This window comes from Dendrobates tinctorius, unplaced genomic scaffold (assembly GCF_039654945.1).
Source record: "Dendrobates tinctorius isolate UK_male_01 unplaced genomic scaffold, ASM3965494v1 ptg000022l, whole genome shotgun sequence".
Classification (NCBI taxonomy): Eukaryota; Metazoa; Chordata; class Amphibia; order Anura; family Dendrobatidae; genus Dendrobates; species Dendrobates tinctorius.
Window position 1 is genome coordinate 81,097,192 of NW_027361690.1, and position 23,208 is coordinate 81,120,399.

The window sequence follows — 23,208 nt, forward strand, 5'->3', positions numbered from 1 at the left end:
CCCCCCTGTTGGCACACATTGTCCCTCCGTCCCTATATTCCCCCTGCTGTCACATATGGCCCCGTCCCTATATTTCCTCACTACTGGCAAGCACATGATAAAATAATAAACAGTTAACTCACCTTCTGATGATGACTCCTGCTCCCAGCTCCCCCCGTGGCTTTCCTGTGTCTGTTGAGATCCTCCTCCTGCGAGGGCGCGCACAGCTGCTGCTCATTCAGGCAGCTCATTGTAGCTACAGGACCTTCCATGATGTAACCAATAGGACCTGCGGTCACGTGACTCGCAGTGCACACTGGGAGTCACGTGACCGCAGGTCCTATTGGTCACATCATGGAAGGTCCTGAAGCGATGAACTGCCTGGATGAGCAGCTGCTGCCGCGCACCCTGCAGGAGGAGGGTGCAGTGCCTACAAGTAGTATTCAACCCCCTGCAGATTTAGCAGGTTTGATAAGATGCAAATAAGTTAGAGCCTTCAAACTTCACACAAGAGCAGGATTTATTAACAGATGCATAAATCTTACAAACCAAAAAGTTATGTTGCTCAGTTAAATTTTAATAAATTTTAAACATACAAGTGTGGGTCAATTATTATTCAACCCTTAGGTTTAATATTTTGTGGAATAACCCTTGTTTGCAATTACAGCTAATAATCGTCTTTTATAAGACCTCATCAGGCCGGCACAGGTCTCTGGAGTTATCTTGGCCCACTCCTCCATGCAGATCTTCTCCAAGTTATCTAGGTTCTTTGGGTGTCTCATGTGGACTTTAATCTTGAGCTCCTTCCACAAGTTTTCAATTGGGTTAAGGTTAGGAGACTGACTAGGCCACTCCAACACCTTGATTTTTTTGCCTCTTGAACCAGGCCTTGGTTTCCTTGGCTGTGTGCTTTGGGTCGTTGTCTTGTTGGAAGATGAAATGATGACCCATCTTAAGATCCTTGATGGAGGAGCGGAGGTTCTTGGCCAAAATCTCCAGGTAGGCCGTGCTATCCATCTTCCCATGGATGCGGACCAGATGGCCAGGCCCCTTGGCTGAGAAACAGCCCCACAGCATGATGCTGCCACCACCATGCTTGACTGTAGGGATGGTATTCTTGGGGTCGTATGCAGTGCCATCCAGTCTCCAAACGTCACGTGTGTGGTTGGCACCAAAGATCTCGATCTTGGTCTCATCAGACCAGAGAACCTTGAACCAGTCTGTCTCAGAGTCCTCCAAGTGATCATGAGCAAACTGTAGACGAGCCTTGACATGACGCTTTGAAAGTAAAGGTACCTTACGGGCTCGTCTGGAACGGAGACCATTGCGGTGGAGTACGTTACTTATGGTATTAACTGAAACCAATGTCCCCACTGCCATGAGATCTTCCCGGAGCTCCTTCCTTGTTGTCCTTGGGTTAGCCTTGACTCTTCGGACAAGCCTGGCCTCGGCACGGGAGGAAACTTTCAAAGGCTGTCCAGGCCGTGGAAGGCTAACAGTAGTTCCATAAGCCTTCCACTTCCGGATGATGCTCCCAACAGTGGAGACAGGTAGGCCCAACTCCTTGGAAAGGGTTTTGTACCCCTTGCCAGCCTTGTGACCCTCCACGATCTTCTCTGATGGCCTTGGAATGCTCCTTTGTCTTTCCCATGTTGACCATGTATGAGTGCTGTTCACAAGTTTGGGGAGGGTCTTAAATAGTCAGAAAAGGCTGGAAAAAGAGATAATTAATCCAAACATGTGAAGCTCATTGTTCTTTGTGCCTGAAATACTTCTTAATACTTTAGGGGAACCAAACAGAATTCTGGTGGTTTGAGGGGTTGAATAATAAATGACCCTCTGAATAAACTTTTCACAATTTAAAAGCCAGCCCACCCCAGCCCCCTGACACCACGCCAGAGCCGCCCCCCCTATTCTATAGCACAGCAGCACACAGATTCGCATTATAAGACGCACCCCCCACTTTCCCTCAAAATTTGGGGGAACAAAAGTGCGTCTTATAATCCGAAAAATACGGTAAGTTCTTTAATCCTCACTCGTAATTCACGTTTTGTTCTGCCAAAAGGATATCTGTCAGCAGGTTTTTGCTACCTCATCTGAGACCAGCATAATATGGGAAAGACACCCTGATTCCAGCGATGTGTCACTTAGTCTACAGGGTGCAGCAGTTCTGACACAATCAGAGTTCATTGATGTAACATAAAGCAAAGCTCTGAACGTTGCCCCCACCCACACCAGGCTACATATGTACAACGTCTATAGACAGTGAGCTGGGTGTGGTTGCACGTGACCAGCTAATCACAGCAATAATAATGTCCTAGTGATAAAACCTTCACTGTAAGTACACAGCTTGATAAGTGACACATAGTTGAATTTGGAGTTTTAACCCTGACCTCATGCTGCCCTCATATTAAATATCACATTCCCTTTAAGGCTATGTGCGCATGTTGCGGATTTGCTTGCAGAAATTTCTACACGCTTTCTGCATCTCTTGGCAGAAAACGCAGTGGGAAATCCATGCATTTTTGTTGCGGTTTTGTATGCGTTTTTGTAAATCCTTGGAGCTGAATAAAGTTATATTATTTAAAAAGAAAAAAGAATTGTGATGTAATTTCCTTGTTCAACCTCATCTTTTTCATTGTCCATTGAAGACCATAACATCATTACATACCATGTTCAAATTTATTATGTTTACACACACAGAACAAATATAAGGGAATATATATATATATATATATATATATATATATATACAGCTTTGGCAAAAATTAAGAGACCACTGCACAGTTTTATAAAAATCAGCTTCTCTGCATGTCTGACAGCCATTCCGTTCCAGTGTCGGTTGAATTCCAACCAGAGGACACCTCATTCTACTTAATGTGTCTCTGATTAGGTGATCACCTGAACCAAATCTTATTTAATGAAGGAAAGTATAAAAAAAACCCTGCTGTGGTGTTCACAATCCTCTTGAAATAGGACAAGCTGGATGGCAAAACAAGTGCTAGTGATATCCCAAAAGTAATAGGAATGAAAAAATAACTTTTAACCATGCCAAAAGAGTTGAAAAGTCTTGAGAGAGGAAAAGAAGGGCTCAATTCTGACTTTACTAGCAGAGGGATACAGTGAGCGTCATGTTGCCTCCTCCATCCTTAAAATTTCTAAGACGGCAATCCTTTACAACAAGGTTAAGCAGCAGACATTGGGGACAAGAAAACTACCTACTGGCAGAGGGTGAAAACGACACTCCACTAACCGGAATGACCGTCATCTTATTCAAACGTCACTCAGCAACCGCAGGATGACATCAAGTGACCTACAAAAGGAATGGCAAATGGTTGCTGGGGTGAAGTGCACAGCAAGAACAGTTCGTAACAGTCTTCTATAGGCCGGGGTCAAGTTATGTAAAGCTAGAAAAAGACTGGTGGAAAGCATGCCAAGATGCATGAAAGCTGTGATTAAAACTCATGGTTATTCCACAAAATTTTGAGTTCTGAACTCTTCGTGAGTTAAAACTTTAGTATTGTTGTTTCTAAATGATTATGAACTTGTTTTCTTAGCATTATTTGAGGTCTGCAAGCACTGCATTTTTTTGTTCTTTTGACCATTTCTCATTTTCTGAAAAGAAATAAAAAATTTAATGCTTGAAAATTCGAAGACATGTTGTCAGTAGTTTATAGAACAAAAGAACAATTTACATTTTACTCAAAAATGTACCTATAATGAGAAAAAACAGACAAACTGAAAATTTTGCAGTGGTCTCTTAAATTTGCCAGAGCTGTGTGTGTGTGTGTGTATATATATATATATATATATATATATATATATATAATTACCAAGCCTGTGGTTTAGTAATGAACAGGTGTCAGCCAGATATCCTCATTAATAAAACGGTACATAAAGAGTTGAATAAAGACACACAAAATTTGCGTGAAACGCAATATCTGTTTATTTTTCAAAAAATGTAAAAAAAAAATTTGCAAGGCCTCCCGCATAATTTTTATAGCCATCAGAGGGAAAGCTGAGGGCTGATGTTAATATAGGAAGGAGCCAATAGCTATAAAGGTTCCCAGGCTATTAATATCAGCCCGCAGCTATTTGCTTAGCCTTTACTGGCTAGTTTACAGGGCAGCCCCAGAAAAAAATTGACATGGGGTCCCCCTATAGAATCAAACCTACAAAGGATAGGAAGACAGGTGCGGGTTGATATTAATAGCCTGGGAAGGGGCCATGTATATTGGCACACCCCCCAGGCTAAAAACATCAGCTCTCAGCTGCCCCAGAAATGGCGCATCTTATAGATGTGCCAATTCTGGCACTTAGCCTCGCTCTTCCCACTTGCCTTGTAGTGGTGGCAAGTGGGGTTCATATTTGTAAGGTTGATGTCACCTTTGAATTGTCAGGTGACATCAAGCCCACGGCTTAGTAATGGAAAGGTGTCTATAAGACACCTATCCATTACTAATCCTATATTTACAGTGGCGAAAAAAAAAGTATTTAGTCAGCCACCAATTGTGCAAGTTCTCCCACTTAAAAAGATTAGAGAGGCCTGTAATTTACATCATAGGTAGACCATAATTATGAGAGTCAATATGAAAAAACAAATCCAGAAAATCACCTTGTCTGATTTGGCAAGATTTATTTTTCAAATTATGGTGGAAAAAAAGTATTTGGTCACCTAGAAACATGCAAGATTTCTTTCTCTCACAGACCTGTAACTTCTTCTTTAAGAGACTCTTCTGTCCTCCACTCATTACCTCTAGTAATGGCACCTGTTTGACCTTGTTATCAGTATAAAAGACACCTGTCCACAACCTCAAACAGTCACACTCCAAACTCCACTATGGTGAAGACCAAAGAGCTGTCGAGGGACACCAGAAACAAAATTGTAGCTCTGCATCAGACTGGGAAGACTGAATCTGCGATAGGCAAGCAGCTTGGTGTGATTAAATCAACTGTGGGAGCAATAATAAGAAAATGGAAGATATATAAGACCACTGTTATTCTCCCTCGATCTGGGGCTCCACACAAGATCTCACCCCGTGGGGTCAAAATGATCACAAGAATGGTGAGCAAAAATCCCAGAACCACACGTGGGGACGTAGTGAATGACCTGCATAGAGCTGGGACCACCATAACAGGCTACCATCAGTAACACACTACGCCGCCAGGGACTCAGATCCTGTAGTGCCAGACGTGTCCCCCTGCTTAATCCAGTACATGTCCGAGCCCGTCTGAAGTTTGTTAGAGAACATTTGGATTATCCAGAAGAGTATTGGGAGAATGTCATATGGTATGATGAAACTAAAGTGGAACTGTTTGGTAGAAACAAAACTCGTTGTGTTTGGAGGAAACAAAATGGTGAGTTGCATCCAAAGAACACCATACCTACTGTGAAGCATGGCGGTGGCAACATCATGCTTTGGGGCTATTTCTCTGCAAAGGGACTAGGACGACTGATCCGTGTTCATGAAAGAATGAATGGGCCGATCTATCATGAGATTTTGAGATCAAATCTCCTTCCATCATCAGCAAAGGCATTGAAGACGAATCGTGGATGGGTTTTTCAGCATGGTATTGTTTCCAAACACACCGCCAGGGCAAAGAAGGCGTGGCTTCGTAAGAAGCATATGAAGGTTCTGGAGTGGCCTAGCCAATCTCCAGATCTCAACCTCATAGAAAACCTTTGGAGGGATTTCAAAAGTCCGTGTTGCCCAGCGACAGGCCCAAAACATCACTGCTCTAGAGGAGATCTGCATGGAGGAATAGGGCAACATAACACCAGCAGTGTGTGCCAACCTTGTCAAGACTTACAGAAAACGTTTGACCTCTGTCATTGCCAACAAAGGATATACAACAAAATATTGAGATGAACTTTTGTTTATGACCAAATACTTATTTTCCACCATAATTTGCAAAATAAATCTTGCTGCCAAATCGGACAAGGTGATTTTCTGGATTTGTCAGTTACAGGCCTCTCTCATCTTTTTAAGTGGGAGAACTTGTACAATTGGTGGCTGATTAAATACTCTTTTCCCTACTGTATTTGGCAAATAGACCCACAGCCAGAATAAAGTCCTTTATTTGAAATAATCACACATACTTCTTTATTGAATCTTAATTAACCATACTTACTGAACACCTAATCCTCGACGCCCTCGTCTCCTGCAACAAAAATAAAATTATAAACCAAAGTATAATACTATCCAGTCCGACATAGTCCATTTAATACATTACTAGCCGTGTTCCCCAACTCCGGTCCTCAAGAGCCACCAACAGGTCGTGTTTTCAGGATTTCCTTAGTATTGCCAGGTGATAATTACATTCTGGACGGGCAAGAATTCCATCACCTGGGCAATACTAAAGAAATCCTAAAAACATGACCCGTTGGTGGCTCCTGAGGAACCGAAGTTGGGGAACACTGCATTAGGGCTACAAGGGATAGCAGTTGGGTAGCAGGGGCGCCAACTTCGTTTCATAATAGGGTGCCAGTCTCCGCTGTTAGGTAGGGCCTGCATTTTAGGGAGAGTATATACTTTTTTGATGTATTTCATAGATGCCTCCTTTCAATATATCATCACCTAGTTTCCCTTCTCCCTAGAAAATTGACCAGCTCTTTCATAAAATCTTCTACCGATAGTATAACTGACAATTCTCAGTGCATCTTTTTTCCTGTTCCCAATCAGGGATTAGCAAAGGTAGAAGGGAGAGCCACTGCGCAGGAATAGGGTGCCAACCTCAGCTGGCGGGTAGGGCTGCACAGCAATAGAGCAGGGGCAGACACCTCCCCTGGCTCCTCAATCTCATGTCTCCGTTTTAAGTTGGTGATGGTATTCTGTGTAATTTACTTGTGTCTATATAAACTTTTTAAGACTAACAAAATAAAAGTTATTTTTTATATTGTATCACGTTAACTGGAGTTTTCTCTGTGAGCTTTTTGTCAAACTCCAAGGATATTTTTTCAATACTGCGAATTTACTGCTCCCATCAGCCTACACCTGCTTCCACTAATAACAGCGAGAGCAGGCCGCAGCTGATGGCAGTAACCATCAGCCAGTGCCTACGCTCTAAATAAATAATTTAAAAAAAGACAAACGTCATGGGTTCCCTTGTATTTTTGATAACCAGCCAGGCAAAACTGACAGTTGAGAACTGCAACCCTCAGCTGTCAGCTTTAGAAAGGCTAGTTATCAAGAATAGAGGGGCCCCCACGCCATTTTTTTTAATTATTTAAATAAATCATTTTAAAAACTGGCTCGGGGTCCCCCCCCCCATTTTTGACAATGAACCTTGCTAAAGGTGACAGCTGGGGGCTGGTATTCTCAGGCTGGTAAGGGGCCATTTATACTGCCCCCCCCAGCCTAAAAATAGCAGCCGCCCAGAAAAGGCTTGCCCGGCTCTTCCCACTTTCCCTGTGGCAAGTGGGGATCATGTTTGTGAGGTTGATGTCACCTTTGTATTATCTTATGACATCAAGCCCACAGCTTAGTAATGGAGAGGCGTCTATAAGAAACCTGTCCATTACTAATCCAATAGTTGTATTATAAGGCTGAGTTCACACGTGGCGGTTTTTTTCCGCGTTTCCGCGGCGGTTTTAACCGCGCGATTTTGCCGCGAAAACGCGAAAAATAAGCATCCCATGCATTCCTATGGGATTCCGCAATGCTTTGCTAATGCTGCGGTTTTTACCGCGGCGGAATCGCTTCCCGGTAAAAACCGCAGCATGCTCATTAATTTGCGGAATCGCGGCGATCCCGCACCCATAGGAATGCATTGTTCCGCCTACTTCCAGCATGTGGCTGTGCACACCATGCGGAAAGTAAGCAGAACATTTGCGGATGGTACCCACGGTCCGGAGGAGAGGAGACTGTCCTCCGGGCTTTGGGTACCATATCCCTGTAAAAAATAGAATTTAAAATAAAAAATATTGATATTCTTACCTTCCGGCGTCCCGCGCAGCCTTCCCGCTTCTCTCCACGCTCTCGTTCCCAGTAAGCCTTTGCGAAAATACCCACGATGGCGTCCGTTCTCGCGGGATCGCGAAGTCTCGCGGTCATTCGCGCGACGTCATCGCGAAAGACCGCGAGACATCGCGATCCCGCGAGAACGGACGTCATCGCGGGCATTTTCACAAAGGATTTTACATTTTATCTTTTACTACTGATGCTGCATAGGCGGCCTCAGTAGTAAAAAGTTGGTCACACTCGTTAAACACTATGTTTGACGAGTGTGACCAACCTGTCAGTCAGTTCTCCAAGTGATGCTACAGATCGCTTGGAAAACGCTAGCATTTTGCAAGCTAAATACGCTTGCAAAATGCTAGTTTTTCCGCGGGAAAATCGCAGGAATTTAAAATGCGATTTTCCCGCGGACTGGAATTCCGGAACTCTAGCGGTAATTTCCGCGAGAGTTCCGGTACGTGTGCAATTAGCCTAAATGAACACACAGCTGCGGACTCAGCGTGGCTCTCTGACTTTTTACTTGTTATAGGGTCGATAGTGACTTGTAGGATCGCTGCTTCCAACAGATGGTGCTATAGAATTCAAGTCTTCTTCCTCTCTGAAGAGGCAATTTTCATATTTAACTTCCCAGTGGAGCATTGCACAGCAAATAAGCCTCCTTACCTTGGCATGCCAGAGGCGGTATGTTACTCTCCACAAGGAGAAACGTTACCCCTTACACTTAGGTACATGACCGACACATAAAATCAAGCACTGGCTAAAACACGTGCACTTCAATCTTCTTAGATTAAATAGAAAATATATGACGCATATACCATCCCAAAGCCTTTAATGTCTCTACGCGTTTCTCGCCCCTTTAACAAACGACTCCTAATAACACAATAGCACAATAGCCTCAAATAATGGGTCCGCAGACTATTACCTAAGAGATCTCAAACTAAAATGTACCCCAAACTCAGTTGTTCTGTGTACGCTAATAACTGAATCAATAAAGGCAGAAAAATGACCCACAAAGCAGAAAAAAGGCCAAAAAGTTGTTATAGTTTTTACATGGATTAGTCAACCAGAAAAATCCTCCTGTAAAACCCCTCTGTGTGAACATACCTTTATATCTATCTTATAGGGTAACATAAGCACTGTATTTGGGATCCATGCACATCAGCAGGTATTTTTGTGAAACGCATTTCGGGCAGTTACAAGCGTCTTTCTGTGGCAGTGTCAGGCGTGTTCTGTAACATTACTTGGAGGCTGGAGATTGATGGTCTCTTCATGACAGGTCCCATCTCGCTTTAGCATTGATGTGGACTGACTCACGGTCACAATATTGTAACCTGCACCTGTTTCCTCAGCTATGATCCGATTTCGACATCTGATAGCAGCCTCTGACTTGTTGGCTGGTGATCTGTAAACTGCTACGAGCACAGCTTTTTGGGACAAACAATCATCAGGAATGATGGGCCAAAGTGTTATTCCCTTTACCTGTTGCTGGTTTATCCTGGTTACATATAAAAGAAAGGAATTTCTGAAATAGTTTTTCAAGCTTTCCATGTAGGAGATGATCTCTGTTTGGAGGGATTTTGAATTCACAATAAGCCAACATGACCTGATATAGAAGTTTATCTGCTGGTACCAGTACTGATCCTGAAATATAACCTCCAATTTTTGTCAATCTTGTGGTACTCTGTGATTAAAATGATGGATCAACTTTTCTGATGTGATTGAGATTTTTCTAAGAAAAAAAAAAAAGTAATTGCTGGAAGGTGAGTAATCTAATAACCCCAAAAATCATTTAAAAGGGATGTATTATCTTTCTTGAGAAGCCTTCTGCTTGACAAGAGGTAGTATGTTCCTGAAGATTGACAGTTCAGGCCAGCGACATGGTTGCTCCCTGATGCTGCTAGTAAGCACAGCTTTGGCTCCTTAACATCATAGTAGCGCAGGGGCACCGAAGGTAGTCAGATCCCACAATCCTGCCAACTTCTGAGCTGTGCTTGCATGCTGTGTAGTGCCCGCTCTTTGCCTAGGAAACTGGCCACCTCCGATGGAGACGTGGTGAGTAACCTAGGCCACGAGCAGTACATTATTACACTAAAAATCATTGGGAACAGACAGAGGTAAATAGCAAAGTTGCTTGATTTTACAGACAAGTTCTCTGATGACAATCATCTGATTACCATGTCGCTTGAGCTCCATGTACCTGTCATTGGGATTTAGTGTGGAACCAAATAAAGAGATTTTTACTGTATTTTTAAGACTATTAGAAATGCCTGAGTATAGGACATTTCAAAGGTTTAGACAACATAGAATAGGTATAACAAAATGTTTATTCTACATTGTGTGCAGAACTATTAGGTAATTTGTATGTTTGATGATTAAATTTATTACTGAACAACTACTGCGCTGTCGGTCAATCCAAAAGGTTAATAAACCTGAAGCCTGAATATTAAAAAGTAAAAATCAGGTTTTGTCTTCCTTAGGAGAATTTCTCCGGGTGTAGAATTATCGGGTAGCTATCAGTGTGCGAATAAGTGAGAATAAGTCCCCCTAATTTTTGTTAACCAGCTGATGTAAAGCAAACAGCTGAGAGCTGATCTTAATAGCTTGGGAAGGGAGTAATAAACATGGAGCTTCCCATGCTATTAATATCAGCTCACAGCTGTCTACTTTGCCTTTACTGGTTATTTAGAAGAGGTGATCAAAAAAATATGGCATGGGGTCCCGCTATTTTTAATATCCAGCAAAGGCTATACAGACAGCTGCAGGCTGATATTATTAACCTAGGAAGGGGCCATGGATATTGGCCCACTTCCATGCTAAGAACATCAGCCACCCCAGAAATGGCGCATCCATTAGATACAACAATTCTGGCACTTAGCCTCTGCTCTTCCCATGTGCCCTGGAGCGGTGGCACGTGGGGTAATAGTATTGAGTTTGATGTCAGCTGACATGGAACCCAGGGGTTTAGTAAAGGGGAGGTGTCTATAAGACACCCCCATTACTAACCCCATAGTAAAATGTAATAAAGACAAACAGATAAAATTCTCACAATGTGAGTGGTGACGTCAGTAAGGTGACCGGGGTCCATTGGCTATGAACTCCGGTGACCTTACTCATGTCATTGCTAGACACTGCATGAATGTTCTCATGTTGCTATCTCAGTGTGTTCTGGCTGGCTTGCTGAGCTGTTGAATCATGCCACCGCTCAACAAACCATCCGGCTGGAGTTCTTTGTGAGACAGCATCACATAGGGATTATCTGTGGACTGGTGAGGATTAATTTGTGTTTTTATTTTTATATTAATAAATGGGTAAAAGAGGATTGGGGAGTTTTTACTTCAAATAAAGGACTTTACTTTGTGTTTCTCTTTGTTACCTTTGACTGTGGGGTTAGTAATGGGGTGTCTTATAGACACCTCTCCATTACTAACCCATGGGCCTTGTGTCAGCTGACATTAACCCCAATACTATTACCCCCCTTGCCACCCCACCAGAGCAAGTGGGAAGAGCAGAGGCTAAGTGCCAGAATTGGCACATCTAATGTCTGATCTAATTGGCTGATGTTCTTAATCTGGTAGGGGGCCAATATCCATGGCTACTTCCTAGGCTATTAATATCAGCCCACCGCTGTCTGACTAGCCTTTGCTGATTATTAATAATAGGGGGTACCCCACGTCACTTTTTTGGGGGGAGCACCCTTTGTCAATAACCAGTAAAGGCAAAGTAGATAGCTGTTGGCTGATATTAATAGCCTGAAAAGTTCCATGTTTATTACCTACTTCTCTGTCTATTAAGACCAGCTCTCAGCTGTCTGCTTTCCCTCAGCTGGTTAATAAAAATTAGAGGGATCCCACTCCATTTTTTTCTTTTATTTAATTTTGAAATAAATACAAGTACAAAAAACTACACAAGTAAAGCACTGATTATCTATTTCTGTATATAACATTGTTTTATTACTCAGAAAACTAGCTTGAAATGACACAGTAATTCTCTGTGAAAGCTGATGTTAAAATGTTAAAAACGCATTATATACGACTGTCAAATGATTGCTCCTTAAAAAAAACTCACTTCACTCGCATGACTCTCATTCTTCTTTTCAGGAACAGCATTGGAGCGATTTTATTTACACTGATGAGTGTGAGCCCTTAGAAGAACTATACTACACTTCTAATTAGAGGTGTTTTCTAATATTATTCTTACTACATATTGCAATAGGATCTTGGAGATGGGATTAACCCATAACTCTTTAGTGTTTAGGAAGACTTATAAGAACCCTGGAAATTGTCTCAGTGTCTTTTTAAGGCTACTTTCACACATCAGGTTTTCGGCGTCAGGCGCGATCCGGCGTCGTGCCGGAACGCCGGATGCGGCAAATGTTTAGTAAAACCGGATGTGACGGATCCGGTTTTCTGCCGGATCCGTCTTTTTCTTGACAGACAAAACCGGATCCGTCTCATCCGGTTCATCCGTTTTTCTATCCGTTTTTCGACGGATTACGCCGGATCCGGTTTTTAAAATTGACCCTTGTGGCCTTCCGAACGGGATTGGCTACTGGAAAACTAGATATAGCATGTTCCTACAGCCCTTCTTTGACAGGTTGTAGAGAAGAAAGTGCAGGTTGGAGAGAAGAGCAAGTTACTGGCGAAGATGGATGTTGTCATTGGAAATATTACCACTAGAAGTTCTGTGACGGTTTCAGGGACAATTTTCCACTATACTTTATGTCACCTCAAGGCAGAGTACACTGGGATGACAGAGTGTGAGAGATTTTTGCCCTAAACTTGTGTACCTTCTGGACCAACAGTATATACCTTTGCCAACCAAAGTTGGCTATCTTGTCATGGTCTTACTATTTTTACCTTTAGGCCACAGGTGTGTACCTGGTTGTGTTTTATGCAAAGTATTTCACCTTTTAACAAAAGTTGTGTACATTGGTAGGAAATCACCAACAATAAACACAACTTTTTAAGTGAAATACTTTGCTTCAAACACAACCAGGAACACAACTGTGGCAAAAAGCTAAAATTTACCCACAGTTATACCTGGTTTTGAATACCTTTTTACCTTTGAAATACCCTGTATTTAACCTTTTTTTAAAACATAGTTCGCCGCAGAAAGAAATGACAGACAACCATTGTGAAACGATAATTTAACTTTTATTTAAATTTTTTTTTTTTTTGTAGAATGTTTTTAAAGTGCAAAAAAACTTTTTTAGAAAGGTTTTAAACCCAATGGGCATTTTTATTACAAAAAACACACATTACAATTCTGTGTACTGTGGGGTGGAAATACTGCTGGAGGGGCTGCGGGACACTTCGACACTGGGTGTGTGGAGAGAGGACTGGGATCTTGGTGGGGAAGGAACAGTTAGAGGTGAAGGTGTGGAAAAAACTACAGAATGGGTGGACATGTGGGAGGCAGAAGAGGTGGTGGGCGGTGGAGTGGAGGGTTGGGCAGGGACTGTAGGAGCAGATGATGTTGATGGAAAGTTGTATGGGGAAGGAGTTTGGTACGGGGAAGGAGTTTGGTACGGGGAAGGAGTTTGGTACGGGGCAGGTTGCTGGAAGTGGGGAGATGACTGGTACTGGGGAGGTTGCTGGTACTGGGGAGGTTGCTGGTATGTAGTAGGAGGGGGAGGATGAAAAGTGGCTGGAGGGGGTGCAGATGTAATAGGAGGGGGAGGATGGAAAGTGGCTGGAGGGGGTGCAGGTGGATGAACTACAGTGGTGGGAGGTGGAGGTTGGGAGGTAACCTGCTGTAGAGCACCGTGGCACGAATGCATTACATGCATCTGCTGGGCAGGAGAGAGCGTTTCCATGCGCTCCACAACAGACCTGAAAAAGGTGTGGTTTGGCGAAGATCTTGCTTCTGAATGCATGGTTTGCAGAAGTGTCTTCACCTCCAGAATGCTGGAGTTGATCTGCTGAAAGCCTGCGGAGATTTGCTCTGACAAGACTTTGAGACAGTTCTGGAAAGATGCATTCAGATGCAATAACTCTTGCGCATAACTCTTTTCCTGACCCCTCTGCCGCTGTCGCCCAGTACCCACAGGTGTACTAGAGGCGGCAGGGGCAGAAGGGTGGGGTAAAGGGAAAGCGATCTCCTCACCAGCAGCTTCATGTAATGTAGGCGGCCACGATGCTCCTGTGCTGGTGGATGGGACAGATGGGTCGAATGTGTGGGAAGGCAGGGAAGGTGCAGATGTACCGGGGCGGTCGAAGTGTCCCTCGGTGCCGGTCTCCTCAGGGATCGCCTCAGAAGGGTCCAATCGTGCAGGCTCCCGAGTGCTGCTCACCGTGCTGTGGAATAAAGAGAAAAAAAAACAATTAAAATACTGACATGGTATGGCCCTGGCTGAAAAAAAAAAGTTACATCTAACATTTTTTTCACATGTGGTGTGTAATATTTACCTTCTGGTGAGCATTGTTTCCCGGAGGAACGACAGGGCTTCTGCGTACTTGTACTTGCTCCTGCGTCCTCCAGATCCACTCGGGGCCCGCATCTCTTTATTGAACTCCTTCTTGAAACGATCCCTCACAGACCGCCACCGATTCACAATTCTGTTCCCTGAAACGAGAAAGGAGTGGTTAGTATACAACATCAGTGTTTCACAAACTCCAGTCCTCATGGTCCCCAGGGGTCATGTTTTCAGGATTTCAATAGTAAATAGAAATCCTGAACACATGATCCGTGGGGACCACGAGGACTGGAGTTCGGGAAACACTGGTTTACATCAAGCAACCGTTACTGTATATACTTACGCTCTTTAATCTGGTCCCGAGCTTCGAGGTCCTCCCAGCGGTCCACAAGGAGAGAACAGATTTCCTCCCAGAGTCGTCGGGTAATGATCAGGTCAGCGTGGCGGCGGTCAGCCATATTCCAGAGCGGCTCCCTTTCTCTGACGAGATCGATGAGGCGGTCCACATCAATCCCTCCATCCTCACCATCAGAGTCGGGAGCACGCTGTGAAGGCTGTTAAAGAAAAAGACAAAAATAACATAATTAGCCTCCACAAAAGAAATGAAATAAAAAGTGCAAAAAAACAAAGCCAAAATATTTATACTTACACGCTGGTAACCGCCGCGTTGCTGTCGCCGACGACCCTGGGAGGCACTGCGAGGACCTCTTGGCCGAGCACCAGATTGGGAAGACTAGAGAAGAAAACAAAAAATGTTATGAGTTTGGATGTAGGCATTTGTTTGCTGTGTGTGGTCTGCAGAACATTGTTTTCTATGTGTTGTGTGTAGTGTGATGTTGTGTTTCTGCGTTTGATGCAAAAAACTTACGAATTGTGAGCCCACTCCAAGCGTCTGTCCACCCCTTCCTTCTTCTTCTGGGAGCTCCTCTTCATCTTGTGATTCCTGTTTTGAAATAAAAGGCAATGAATAGACATATATTACAGAGATGATGGATTTTGGAAATAAAAACTTACCGTCAAACGCTGACGATGCGAGGGAGGGCTCCCAGAAGAAGATGTGCTGTCCTGTTGATGGCCAGACTCCATGGCTGTGGGTATTGCTGCTGCCAGTGATGCCATTTCTGCTGCTGCTGCTGCTGCTGCTGCATCTCTTTGGCGGCTGTTGAATAAAGAGAAACAAAGGGCCAATGAATATCTTGATATTCCATGGCCCTAGTTTGGAGGAATGGGGGATTTGATAATTACCGTCTCTCATCTGCTTCTGGACTCCCCTCCCGTTCAGCATGCTGCTCCATTTGGGGTGGTGCTGATGGTGCTGCTGCTGCATCTCTTTGGCGGCTGTTGAATAAAGAGAAACAAAGGGCCAATGAATATCTTGATATTCCATGGCCCTAGTTTGGAGGAATGGGGGATTTGATAATTACCGTCTCTCATCTGCTGCCAGAAAATGTAGCAGCAGACATGAGTTTGCCCTTACTGTATAGTGGTCTACTTAAGTACAGTGTGACAAAACAGATCTGAGACAACCTTATAGGGGTTGTACCAGGTTAACACTTATCACTGATCCACCAATGGGACCCCAATAATCCCAAGAATGTAGTTCTGAAGTTCACTCTTTGAATGGACTGAATATGGCCACTGCCTCATTAATTTCCGTGAGACTGCAGGAAACGGTACAGCAAGTTCCATACCATGCTGCAATGGTGTTTAATGCTGGAGCCAGGGGGCACTATAGAGCCATATTCTCAGCACATGAGGGATCCTATTCGTGAGAATCCGGCCAATTTATGTATCATGTTGATGACCTGGTTACCAGTGGATGAAGGGCACACCCTGCCATATTTTTATGCCATGTCTTAACTTAATTTCTTGCCTTCTAGATGATCTGAGATGTTGACATGCACTTTGTCCAGTTGGATGGACCCCAGCCAAACATGGCTTCAGAACTCTGCCAGACCATCTCTGTGGCCAAGCTGGAAAGACACAAGAATCTCTTCTTAAATTACCGCAACCTAAACCACTTTCCTCTAGAACTGCTGAAAGATGAAGGACTTCAGTATCTGGAGAGACTTTACATGAAGCGCAATTCTCTGACCACACTGGTGAGTACAGGAACATGAATCGTGTGGGGTCATTCGGGGCAGCAAGTTTCCAGATGCCACCCACGTTCCAACAGGAGGTCAGATGATTTGGCATACATAAATGAGAAGTGGGCATAGCCTAACATGTCACCATACCCACCGAAATGTCAGGAAGGCTGCAAACACCGACACGCTCTGGAGTTCTCTACAAGATTTCTGCACAGAGACACAGAATCTATAGACACAGATACTGAATTTATAAGACTAGTGCTCCTCATCCTTCTCTGATAGCCGCTGAATAGTATATTAATGTGCCTGTACTGCTCACCTCCTGAATATATTGGCACCTTAAGAAATGAGAGGACATTGAATTGGGACCTTCCAGGATTAACAAAAATGCACAGCTTTCATCTTGGTATATACAGTTGTATAATGTGTTTTTTTTTTTTTGTTCTTTTGTTTTTATTTTGCAGCCGGAAAATCTTGCCCAGAAGCTCCCAAATCTTGTTGAACTGTAAGTAGGTCTCCTCTCATATTAATACACACTCAAGGGCAATAGGATGTAACTAATAGCCCAAAAAATGAAGCGATCCAATCAATATTATGTAATAAAATCACGCAATTTTTATTTGATGAAACAAAAATTAAAAAGACTACATATCATTTTACATAATATACCCCAAGGGGAAATTGCACAGCCCAAGATACTATAATCAGAACAATAAGTGTACATACATGACACAATAAATAGCCATCAAATACCTCATACAATTGCTATAATCCTCATAATTCTCACTATAAAAAAACTATCAAGGGTTGACATTACTGAATTTAGTTATATGAGTGCCAAACTGACCCGAGAAGGTCTATTAAATAGCATCTACAATATCAGTTGCTTCCCCAGAGATAATAACAGCATATCCTGAAATAATCATAGCTAGAAAGCATAATGCCAGTGTCTAAATAGCCTGAACAAGTTACCGCATAAAAGCAATATCGGTATAGATCCTAATTACCTTAGCCGAGGTGTGACGGTAATCGTGGTGCTGTGCTTTTATGCGGTAACTTGTTCAGGCTATTTAGACACTGGCATTATTTTATGCTTTCTAGCTATGATTATTTCAGGATATGCTGTTATTATCTCTGGGGAAGCAACTGATATTGTAGATGCTATGTAATAGACCTTCTGGGGTCAGTTTGGCACTGATATAACTAAATTCAGTAATGTCAACCCTTGATAGTTTTTTTATACTGAGAATTATGAGGATTATAGCAATTGTATGAGGTATTTGATGGTTGTGTATGTACACTTATTGTTTTGATTATAGTATCTTGGGCTGTGCAATTCCCCCTTGGGGTATATTATGTAAAATGATATGTAGTCTTTTTAATTTTTGTTTCATCAAATAAAAATTGTGTGATTTTATTACATAATATTGATTGGATTGCTTCATTTTTTGGGCTATTAGTTACATCCTATTGCCCTTGAGTGTGTATTATTGTGGTAAAAGTGCCAATATAGTATATTTGAAGGACACTTTAGTGTGCTCCTCTCATATTAACTGTTTTATTCCATTGTATCCACTGGAGGGCGGTAAAGTCCTTGTGTCAATCTCATTGATTTACTGACTAAAAAACATAAAGGCGACCTGTTACCGGATTTTCCAGATATAAACTGTATCCACCACCTTTCAGATGTCTAGAAAAGTATCCCTGCAACCTCTTCATAAGGGTCCAGCTACCTCACATGCGTAAGAAAGTGCCTTTTATATTCTTTTTCTATATTCTAATCAGCGCCTCCTCTGTCCCCGGTGTCTCCAGACTGTGATCGGTGCCTCCTTTGTTCCCTTATTCACCATCTCTCCAGTCTTGATTGACGTGTCTGACTTCTGCATCACCCACGGAGTCCGTTCAACTCTCTTGCCTGCACAGTAGGGAACAGGAGTTGCTGTCAAAACGCTGTGTGGATGACAGCAGCCGCGTCAATCGAAGCAAGAGCAACGGAGACTGTGGGGACAGAGGAGTCACCTAGCACAGTCTACAGATACCCATCGGATCGCTCAGCTCTGATTAGTATATGGACCGGCACAATTGTATAAGGTATTTTCTTAGGTTTGCCGGCCAGCCAGGCTCTCATAAAGGTGTTGCTGGCGTGCTAGACTAGACAGCACAAAGGTGATGGATATTATTTATATAGGGAAAACATGGTGACAGGTTCCCCTTAAAGATATGGTTGCAAGCTTCATTATTCCTCATCATTGAAATGCTAGAAGATCGCAGCGGCTCAGTCTTGGCATTTTTGTCATTGTGCTCTATGATGGATGAAAGTGTTACTAAAGCAGCAATTCTAATGTGTATCTAGGGCTACACGGTGACATTGTGCCACGCGACATTGAGATTGCGGCATTGTCTTCATCATTGCATGTAATGACTTCCTTTGGTGTTGCAGTGCGGCCTACCTCAATTGTGATGGATGGTTGCCATTGTTTCCTAATTTGTTCTGTTTTCTGAGACTGCTCCCAAGGTTGCACATAACTCATAGACTTTAATCCCTCCCAACATTTGCCCAGTGTGTTTGCTGTATATTTGGAGCACCTGTATGGAGCGGGCTCAGGAGTCCACATGGTGAGTGACGGCTGTGTTATACAGCCAGTACCTGCCTTTAATATTCGTGAATAGAGCTGTTTAACCACTGAAATGCTACTCTCTAGCTCAGTAGGACATGCGTTTGGGCGACCATCTCCACAATGATCTCCCCACAGCCTCCCGTGACCCTGGCAATCAGAACATTGTATGTACCAAAAATAAAAACATCCCTAAATTGTGAATTTGTTTACTCAGTAAAATATGTGAAAAAACCCCTATACAAGTTTGGTGTTGCCGTAATGGTACTGCCCTGGAGACTCAGGTTATCAGGTCATTTTTACCCTTAATACTATAAAAACAGAACCTTAAAAGAATTGTTTTTTCCATCCACTATTTCACCCGATATAGAATAATTTAACCCGTTTTTCATTACATTATATGGTAAAATCATTTGTGTGATTCAAACACACAACTTGGCCTTCAGAAAACAAGCCCTTTTACAGCTATGTCGACAGAAAAGTAAAAAACAAAAAAAAAAAGTTATGGCTCTTGGAAAAAAGGGAAAGAAAAATAAAAGTGCATAAATAGAAGAATTCTCCCAGTGATGAAGGGTTTTTACTCCTTCTCACTCATCTGAACTCACATCTTAATATTATACATTATCCAGACAACGGTTTAAACCTACAGTAAGGTGTTCCTTATCTGAAATAGTAGGTCACTATTAAAGAATCAATCATTTGAGTAATAGTTAATGCTTTACATCATCTGGGTGTGCCCACTTTTTTTCTTCAGTAACCTGCAGTGCTCTTTCTTTTATATATTGTTTTTAACCGCTTCCCGACCGCCCACAGTAGATAAACGTTGGCGCTTGCTGGCTTTGTGCAGCGCCGACGTTTATCTACTGTCGGCGGTTTTGTGCCCCCCGGGACCCCCACATACCTTATAACGCGGGGATCCCGGTGCACAATGCATGCTGGGACCCCCGACGTCATCGAGACCTGATTGGTTCAGGTCCTGATGATGTCAGCGTCACAGCAGCCAATGGGAGCGATCGCTGGGAAAGCTGCTTGTTTCCCGGCGATCTCACTCATTGTAATGCGACCTCTCCTCTGATCTCACACTGACAGATGATCAGAGGAGAAGCAGCGTTACTGTGTGACAAGATCGCTGCCTGGCACAGCTGATCGCTGCCTGGCACAGCTGTGCCAGGCAGGGATCTTGTCACAGTAACGCTGCTTCTCCTCTGATCATCTGTCAGTGTGAGATCAGAGGAGAAGTCGCGTTACTATGTGCCAGACAGCGATCTTGTCACATAGTAACGCTGCTTCTCCTCTGATCATCTGTCAGTGTGAGATCAGAGGAGAAGTGGCGTTACTATGTGACAAGATCGCTGTCTGGCACATAGTAACGCGACTTCTCCTCTGATCTCACACTGACAGATGATCAGAGGAGAAGCAGCGTTACTGTGTGACAAGATCGCTGCCTGGCACAGCTGATCGCTGCCTGGCACAGCTGTGCCAGGCAGGGATCTTGTCACAGTAACGCTGCTTCTCCTCTGATCATCTGTCAGTGTGAGATCAGAGGAGAAGTCGCGTTACTATGTGCCAGACAGCGATCTTGTCACATAGTAACGCTGCTTCTCCTCTGATCATCTGTCAGTGTGAGATCAGAGGAGAAGTGGCGTTACTATGAGTCAGATCGCAGGGCAGCGATCTTGTCACAAAAAGAAAAAAAAAGTAAAGAAAAAGAAAAGCAGGCACGCAGGTTAGGGTTAGGGCTAGGGTTAGGGCTAGGCTTAGAGCTAGGGCTGGGATTAGGGTTATGGGTGTGTTGATGTTAGGTTTGTGGTTAGGGTTATGGTTAGGGTTGGGATTAGGGTTAGGGGTGTGTTGGGGTTAGGGTTGGAATTAGAATTGGGGGTTTCCACTGTTTAGGTACATCAGGGGCTCTGTAAATGCAACATGACGCCCGCAGACCATTCCATCAAAGTCTGCATTTCAGAACGTCACTACTTCCCTTCCGAGCCCCGACGTGTGCCCAAACAGTAGTTTTCTCCCAAATATGGGGTACCAGCGTACTCAGGACAAATTGGACAACAACTCTTAGGGTCCAATTTCTCCTGTTACCCTTGTGAAAATAAAAATTGGGGGCTAAAAGATCATTTTTGTGGAAAAAAAATGATTTTTTTTATTTTCACGGCTCTACATTATAAACTTTAGTGAAACACTTGGGGTTCAAAGTGCTCACCACACATCTAGATAACTTCCTTGTGGGGTCTAGTTTCCAAAATGGGGTCATTTGTGGGGGGTTTCCACTGTTTAGGTACATCAGGGGCTCTGCAAACGCAACATGACACCCGCAGACCATTCCATCAAAGTCTGCATTCCAGAACGTCACTACTTCCCTTCCGAGCCCCACCGTGTGCCCAAACAGTAGTTTTCTTCCACATATGGGGTATCAGCGTACTCAGGACAAATTGGACAACAACTTTTGGGGTCCAATTTCTCCTGTTACCCTTGTGAAAATAAAAATTGGGGGCTAAAAGGCCATTTTGTGGAAAAAAAATGATTTTTTATTTTCATGGCTCTACGTTATAAACTTCTGTGAAGCACTTGGGGGTTCAAACTGTTCACAACACATCTAGATAAGTTCTTTAAGGGGTCTAGTTTCCAAAATGGGGTCACTTGTGGGGGGTTTCCACTGTTTAGGTACATCAGGGGCTCTCCAAATGCGACATGGCATCCGATCTCAATTCCTGCCAATTCTGCATTGAAAAACTCAAACGGCACGCCTTCTGTTCTGAGCTCTGCCGTGTGCTCAAACAGTGGTTTAGCCCCACATGCGGGGTATCGGCGTATTCGGGAGAAATTGCACAAAAAATTTTGTGGTTCATTTTCTCTTTTTACACTTGTGAAAATAAAAAAAAATGGTTCTGAAGTAAAATGTTTGTGAAAAAAAGTTAAATGTTTATTTTTTCCTTACACATTCCATTCATTCATGTGAAGCACCTGAAGGGTTAATAAACTTCTTGAATGTGGTTTTGAGTACATTGAGAGGTGAAGTTTTTAGAATGGTGTCACTTTTGGGTATTTTCTGTCATATTGACCCCTCAAACTCACTTCAAATGTGAGGTGGTCCCCCAAAAAATGGTGTTGTAAATTTTGTTGTAAAAATGAGAAATCACTGGTCAACTTTTAACCCTTATAACTTCCTAAAGAAAAAAAATTATGCTTCCAAAATTGTGCAGATGTAAACTAGGCATGTGGGAAATGTTATTTATTAACTATTTTGTGCGATATGACGCTCTGATTTAAGGGCATAAAAATTAAAAGTTTGAAAATTGCAAAATTTTCTAAATTTTCGCCAAATTTCGATTTTTTTTTTTTAACAAATAAGCGCAGTTCATATCTAACAAATTTTACCACCATCATGAAGTACAATATGGCACGAGAAAACAATGTCAGAATCAGCAGGATCCGTTGAAGCGTTCTAGAGTTATGACCTCATAAAGTGACACTGGTCAGAATTGAAAAAATTGGCCCGGTCACGAAGGCAAAAACAGACTCGGGTGCGAAGGGGTTAAATATATCTAATAAAATTTTTATTTTTTATTTTATACCTTGGCCTTTTGTAAAATTTTTCTTCTTTTGTCATGTCGTCTCTCCTGGCTGTCTTTAGAAAGGCTGCACGGACCAGGGCTCATACAACTGAACGCCTGCTCTCTCTCCCCGTGGGCAAAACACTACTCAGACAACACAGGGTGAGGATAAAACAGTGTGGCATTAACTTATTGAACCACCAACACACAATAGCATATAGAACAGTCCCAGCAAATACCCAAGATGGTGTAAATTACAAAGTCTCACCCTTCCGCTGACTTGCCGGGATTAGAGCCACTTCCTGTGCCTCATACCCCCACCAGTGATACCCCACTTTTGGCAGGCCTCCACAGCGAAGAGGTAACGGCAAGCTTAGGAAGCTAACCGAGAGCAGTGAGGTATGTGGCCAGGTGACCCGATTGTCTCAACCTAGATTCTTTTACGGCATCTTTGTGGTTTCAGTGATGGTCAATGAAGCAGTACTGTGTCTTCCCGGTCCGTAGTACCCTAAGCTGAGATCCTGAAGAGTCACCTCGACCAGAAGAAAAAGTCTCTTTACATAGTTCTCAACTGGCCTTCAACCAGCATCC

At 43.1% G+C, this 23,208-nt stretch overlaps 1 protein-coding gene across 4 annotated transcripts in view; it reads left to right on the plus strand.

The window, feature by feature from the left end:
• Positions 1–23,208, plus strand: part of LRRC28 (leucine rich repeat containing 28) — an 84,432-nt gene that overhangs the window by 20,865 nt on the left and 40,359 nt on the right. For 3 of the 4 annotated variants that reach the window (XM_073568779.1, XM_073568781.1, XM_073568778.1), the window contains exons 2-3: positions 16,233–16,454; positions 16,907–16,947. In XM_073568779.1, coding sequence (XP_073424880.1) covers positions 16,251–16,454; positions 16,907–16,947 — 245 coding nt within the window. In that variant the 5' untranslated portion in view covers positions 16,233–16,250. Of the gene's footprint in view, positions 1–12,090; positions 12,112–16,232; positions 16,455–16,906; positions 16,948–23,208 lie in introns of those variants that run through there. The other variant, XM_073568780.1, reaches the window with a different exon arrangement.